Source organism: Acyrthosiphon pisum, chromosome A2, assembly GCF_005508785.2.
Source record: "Acyrthosiphon pisum isolate AL4f chromosome A2, pea_aphid_22Mar2018_4r6ur, whole genome shotgun sequence".
NCBI classification, from domain to species: domain Eukaryota; kingdom Metazoa; phylum Arthropoda; class Insecta; order Hemiptera; family Aphididae; genus Acyrthosiphon; species Acyrthosiphon pisum.
The window spans coordinates 75764395-75770966 of record NC_042495.1 but is presented as its reverse complement, the minus strand read 5'-3'; the positions used below and the strand labels follow the sequence as shown (position 1 = coordinate 75770966).

Genomic DNA, 6572 nt, shown 5'->3' with positions numbered 1-6572 from the left:
AATATTCAACAAAATAACTTAGAAAACAGGATAACGATATTTCTCTTTATCTTTGGCAGGATAGAAGACTGCACATGAATGTGAGAGTGTTTTTATTGTTTCCTTGTTTATAATTAATTATTATAATTTATAAAACAAGCCTATATTTTAGATAACATAAATACAATAAAAGTTATTGGCTTAGAATGTAATAACTTTTTTCAAAATATTTTTGTCATACGTTTAATCAGCGTAATTTTTTTTTGTCAGATCTTTCTGTTATAGCCTGTATATAGAGTATGGGTCCGGGGGTCTGGGAATTCTTTATAATTTGTGCACCCTCAAAAGTATAGGTCTAGTTGCGCCTATGCGTATTGTTGGAATTAGAATCGTGTGTTTGAGTGAAAAATAAACATTTTTTCATGATCACAATATTATTACATGCTGACAGGTGCGTGTGAGAGCAAGGTACCTCTACAATTGACCCGCATGAACGCTACAACCACTAATAATCATTTACTACTAACACATAGATCTCGGGTGGCGACAACGAGTTTAGAAATTGCCTAAATGATTCTCCTTAAATCAATGCGATGGCGAGGCCCCTTAAAGTATTAAACAAACTTCGATCAACTCGACGCGAGCAATCATACGACTCTCTCCTTAATGCTCCCTTACCTTATTCTTATGAAGGCCAATTTACAGACCTCTTGGCTCTTACCAGCTTAACACACTGTCTGAACCCATGGTCATTAAACATTTTTTTTTTTAATTATCGCTTAACCTTAATTTTCCTAATTTCATGTTTATCTGTACAGACTGCTCAGTTTCTCCCTTATCAGCCGGAAAACATTCTATATTGGTACCTACCTGAACTAAGGCTCTAATAAATATAGCATACCTAGTATATCTAGTAAATCTCTAGTTTATCTAGAGCCCTTCCTGAACTGCAAGTTTCTTTCAATAATAATCTTCTCCCCTCGTCCTCCTCCTATACCGCAGTGTTATGCTATTTACGAAGCCCTTTTGTTTATTTTAAATCTAGTTCCGAGTAACTATTTAATTGCCTCCGACTCTATGTCTATTGTTTCCAAACACTAGAATCAAATCTCCTTAACTCTAAACTATCTTGTTTTTCTTTTTATTAAATTATGTATAAATTACCTCAATCTGTCATATCGCTTAATTTAACTTACCTATGTGAATCCCCAGCCACGTTGACATGCATACCCACGTATATCCATAGTAATGAAGTGGCTGATAGGCTAACCAAATCCACATCCAACACAATTTTACCTTCCTTCACTCAATTACCACTTGGACAGATTTTACCATATATTATGTCATCGCACTTTCAATCTTTGGTCCAACTACTGGATACTGAAATAATCAGCTGCCTTATAACATAAAAACACTGTCCCAATATACCTGACAAAAAAAACTTGATTCAACAACTTAGATCTTCTATGATCCGCTTCAGCTAACTCCGCGTGGAACGTTCGCCTTACCCGATCAGCGATCACGCTTTTAAATTTGGTTTAAACGACTCTCTTCTTTGCACACTAGTACACTACTTCTCACTGAAATTGCTTGCGATTGTAGAAATATTGGTACGGTCCATAGAATTTATATCAAAATAAATTAAACACGCGGAACACTGGTAGGTACACTACAAAATTTAATTTTCGATTTCAAGTAGACCAGACGAACAAATTCAAATCTGTTTTCAGAACTCTTATCGCTTCAATTGATCAATTGGAATGTCTGACAAAAAACACGTCTAAAATACTATGTCGCGCGTGTGTTCGACAAAAACAGAAAATCATGGTATCGAATCCCCTTACCTCTAGCAATGTATTTTTAAACTTTTAGCCGTTTAAGTATCGTGTACATACCTATATATTTTGATCTATGCAATTTCCTAGCTTACATATTATGGGTGTATTTTATTTTATACTATGGGAAGCCTTGAGTGTTGAGGATGAGGACCGTACTAGTATTCCACGCTTATAATGACCGTACCAGTATAGGTACTCTTTACCAGTGCTTGCGACCTTCAGAGTATATCTTTGATTGTCCGTCCTTAGGGCTTAGACTCCAAACGTTTAATTTTGCTTAGTTCCCTTAGAGCCTTCAATATCCCTCTCAACCTCTTGTCCATCCTCAAATCTAATTCTGAAATTTTCATCAAAAAAATGAATCGCCTTTATATTGGAAGCGGGTTTTGTCATTTAATAATTTTACTGTTTTCATCAAACGTGCTACGTAGGTATTGTAAATAATAGTGTATAATAATTTAATTTTCGAGCTGTACCTAATAGTCTTATGCTAAAAGCTAATAGGTAATAAAAGAAAAAAATAATACGTTAAAAGTTTCAATTTCCCACTAAAAATATTTTTGAATTAGGTATAACAAAATAATTGGATAGTTGTTATTCTTCGTTTATGCATATACTAATTTTGTCCAAATTTGAACTTCAATTGTCTATAAAGAAAAATTCAGATATAATTTCTAAAATTTGTTGGTTACTTATGTGGAACCTTATATTAAAATTTCAATGTTAGGTCTAGAATTGAATATTTCATAAATTTCAAACTATAAAATAACTTACAAATTTTCATAAAATTGAAAAAGTCAACATTTGAACTTCAATAAATTGCTTATAAAAAAATGTTGCCAAAAATTTTTAAACAGCTACAGTAATAACTTGGAAACTTGCCGTATGTATTACATAATACATTATATTATATTATACTTGATGTCTTGATACAGTTATTCACTTATAGACTATAGTACCAAATTTTATAACCTGAGCCATATTTACCACATAGGCACTGTGTCTAGGGCCCAAGACAATTTCAAAAATATTATATTCTCCATATTGTGGAGAAAGTGTCTAGGACCCCGAAATAACCTAATCTGGGCCTGGTTATAAGGATACAACATTAAGAAATCATTGAGTTACAAATTATTTCTGTAACAATCATGACTGGTTGAACTAATTAGTTCAATTTGGTTTAAATATTAATATTTAAACCAAATTTACAATAGAAGCATGATGTATGAATACATTTAAAAAAAGTTTTAATAATCAAAAATAGATTTCAATAGATGTATTGTTTAATATATTATAATTTATAAGGATATAGGTAGTCTATTAATATTTTTAGATGATGCGAAAGTACAAATAATAATAATATTGGATTAATTAGAATTGATGAATTATACATACAAATGTATAATGCATTAAATCAAAATTTATTTATTTTTAAACACAAACTAAAAAAAAAACCACAACATTTTTTTTTAGAAATCCATAACTCTAGCCAACTTCTTTAACCTGTTCAATAATATATCGCCTTTTTTCACAGTTGTCTGATATAATATACCGCGTTCTAGTCTAGATTCTGGTGCTCCTAGTTGTAAACTATTCTTGGATGTACTACTGGTGACCACAGCTCCAGCAACATGATCAATCTTGCAAGTTAAACGTCCAGCAGCTGCAAATCTAGCAACTTCTTTTTCCACAAATGCTTTAGTCACACCAAACGATTCAGCCATGTAATCCAAACTCAATGATCTATATGCTTGTAATATTTGCTTATACGCTAATAACCTCATCTCTTGAACATAATATTTATAGTGAGGGTGTAACAAAGGGTCTTGTTTCATGTTCTTTTCAATGCGTGCTAAATAAACAAGGAATTTGGAGTATTGACCTTCATATAATGAAACAAAGTAATCTTTGAGTTCCTTAGAATTTGAGTTTAATGCCTGAGCCATGACACCATGATGCATGAGCGTTTTTTTCAACTCATATCTAGGGAAAGCTATCATTGACGAATATACGGTGTATTTGATGATAGTGCTGAAATCTGCAAGTTCATACGATTCAAATGTAGGTACAACATCTACAAATAGCTTGGCCGCTCGGTTGAAATCTCGTATTGCCAAACTCCAAATACCATCATATGCTTTAAGTTTATTTCTGGCACTCCAATCTCCACCAGATCCTCCTTCAATTAACTCTGTGGCTTTGTCTATTGCTTTTTTCATTGCCGGAATATCGCATCCGTGAAAGTATGCAACTCTAAATAGAGCAAACACAGTATCGATTTGCTGTGACTTAGGTACATTTTTCTCTTCTAATTTAGACTCTGCCAGTTTTGTTGCTTCTTCGCGGTCACCGATGGAACATAAATAAAGCAACTTTGCTTGCCATATACCAGATACCGGGTCGTCATCATCTACCATGGTGGGATTTTTTTCTTGTTCAAGTTCTGCCATACGCTTAGCATTATTAGCAGCCATTTTATCATAAAGAGTTTGGTCAAATATCCATGACAAATCTGTACATACTTCTTTGTAGTAGGGGGCCATATTATTTTGGACTATACCGGCTAATAAAGATGAAATTAAATCTGGGTCTTCTTTAAACTGTGGGAGAGTTAAGCAAAATTTTATCTGAGCCAATTTCAGATATGCTGGCGTAACACCTTCAGCTATGTCCATATTGGATCTGTAAAAAAATAATACAATTTTTATAGCTATAATGAATTACTAAAATAATAAAACAGTTGTACACTCATACTATCAAATATCTACTACAAATTATCATTAAATTAGGACAGGATAGTGTAATCATACTAAAATCAGAACAATATAAGTACAATAAAATCATTTTTATTTTAAACATAAATACACAAAAAAAAAATAAACTAGCCAATCATAAGTCGTTTACGACCTCGACTTCGAACATTTTGAAATTGATTAAAAACAGCTTGAACATCTAACTCGTAAGCATTTTTATAACCATCTAAAATTACTGGAAATAACTGTGAAAAATAAGAATGTGTACTGACAAATGCTCTTTCTAAAACATATAAATCTACAGCCTTGTCTTCAACACTTGGATTAAAATGGCTAAGGCCAAAATCAATTAACACCAATGTATCATCCTCTTTTTTTATGATGTTAGAAGTTGTTAGATCACCATGAAATACTCCAAGAGAATGCATTTTTCCTACGATAGCTCCAATATTTGTGAGTAATTTTGTCAACTTGCCATTATCATCTTGTTTATCTTTAATATTAGTTAGATAGTCATTGACTGTTTGACCATTTATATGTTCCATTATTATTTTGTAGTTATTTAAATCCAAAGAATATATAACAGGAGTTGCAATTCCACCCTGTTTACATTTTAAAATAGCTTTTGCTTCAGCTTTAGTACGTTCTTTTCGTATATTTAAATCCAACAATTCATTTCTATATTGTCTTGAAAATCGTTCTTTAATGATGGCTTTTCGGTCTGAGTATGTTGTAGTGAATATTTTTGATTCTGCTCCTTGTTTATATAATTCCATGATTGGGATGAGATAGGTATCTGAATTACAATCTGTCATTAAATATAAATTACAGTAAATAATAAATACAATTGATAAAATAGAATTTTCAAATAAGAGTTAGGTAGGTATAACTAAAAAATTACTTAAATTTTAATAAATTATTGAATTTAAGTTAATAAAAGTATATAATATATATATGTATGTAGCATTAAATAATCAACAAAATCAAAACATAATAACACCATTTTAAAGAAAATAACAAATTCCTAATTTTTAAAATGTTGACAGAATATGTTCACTGTGCTTAGGTATAACATATAAAACTTTTGGTTATTTTTTCATAATATATTTTAATATATACATGCTAAATATCTAAATTATAATTTAGTATAAAAATTGATAAGATTAATCTTTTTAAGTGTGAATTCAACATTAGATATACTTTAAAAACAATAAAATAAATACACTATTCAGAAAAAAAAGATTTTTAGAGTACATATTAATATACATTACATGAAATAAAAAGGCAAACCAAAAGTACCTATCACATATTTTTCATATTCCATATAATATTATATTTGCTAAATATATATTTAACTAAACTATATACCTAAACCTAAATTAAAACTACAAATTGTTATATAATAAAATAACACTTACCAATTAGCAATTAAATCAATTAATGAGAAATTGATGACAACGCGAGTATAGTAAGAGTAAATGAGTATAGTAAGAACTTTTTGTTTTAAAACTTATTTCTTTTAGGAGAAAAATAAGAGAACACAATAAATAATAACCACTATTAAATACCAAATAGATTTGATTTTGTTTACTTTTTGCATTGTCATTTATCGAAACAATCATAAGCTAACCTCAAATAATTGTATTAGTTAAACAACCATGGTATCTACTTAAACCTTGGCTATTTGAACAGCTGGTATAAATATGAAATAAATATTGAATAAAAAGTTCTTTAAAAAATTATAATATTAATAGATTGAATAGTAAATTGTAATAAATAAACAATAGCTTCAAAGATGCAATAATTTTAAACGCTATTGTTTCTAAATTATAATTAATAATTCATAAAACAATAATATTCCATATTATTTCCTATAATCTCTAAAAATATGTATTATCAATTTATAAATATTGATGATAAAGAGGATATTAGTCACGATCACGATTAAAGATAGTATGGTTGCCCATCGAATCTAGAAAAGTGTCCACCGAAATGAATCTCC

At 30.1% G+C, this 6572-nt stretch overlaps 2 protein-coding genes across 3 annotated transcripts; both read right to left on the bottom strand.

Annotated features, from left to right (window-relative positions):
- Positions 1-3082: 3082 nt before the first annotated feature.
- LOC103310335 (26S proteasome non-ATPase regulatory subunit 6) lies at positions 3083-6173 on the bottom strand. Its single transcript, XM_008188303.3, has 2 exons — positions 5989-6173; positions 3083-4499 (listed from the first exon to the last, which is right to left on the bottom strand). The coding sequence occupies exon 2, from the start codon at positions 4490-4492 to the stop codon at positions 3287-3289; it is 1206 nt and encodes a 401-aa protein (XP_008186525.1). The 5' UTR covers positions 4493-4499; positions 5989-6173; the 3' UTR covers positions 3083-3286.
- Tp53rk (TP53-regulating kinase) lies at positions 4648-6125 on the bottom strand. Of its 2 annotated transcripts, none has more exons than XM_029488895.1 (2): positions 5989-6125; positions 4648-5378 (listed from the first exon to the last, which is right to left on the bottom strand). In XM_029488895.1, the coding sequence occupies exon 2, from the start codon at positions 5344-5346 to the stop codon at positions 4699-4701; it is 648 nt and encodes a 215-aa protein (XP_029344755.1). In that variant the 5' UTR covers positions 5347-5378; positions 5989-6125; the 3' UTR covers positions 4648-4698. The 2 variants fall into 2 exon arrangements, with proteins under 2 accessions (XP_029344755.1, NP_001155492.1); NM_001162020.2 differs by having other exon boundaries at positions 4648-5366; positions 5989-6107.
- Positions 6174-6572: the final 399 nt, after the last annotated feature.

What these genes read in the sequence shown, in the direction of transcription:
- Tp53rk (XM_029488895.1), bottom strand. Translation starts at nt 5,346, where the DNA reads ATGGAATTATATAAACAAGGAGCAGAATCAAAAATATTCACTACAACA.
- LOC103310335 (XM_008188303.3), bottom strand. Translation starts at nt 4,492, where the DNA reads ATGGACATAGCTGAAGGTGTTACGCCAGCATATCTGAAATTGGCTCAG.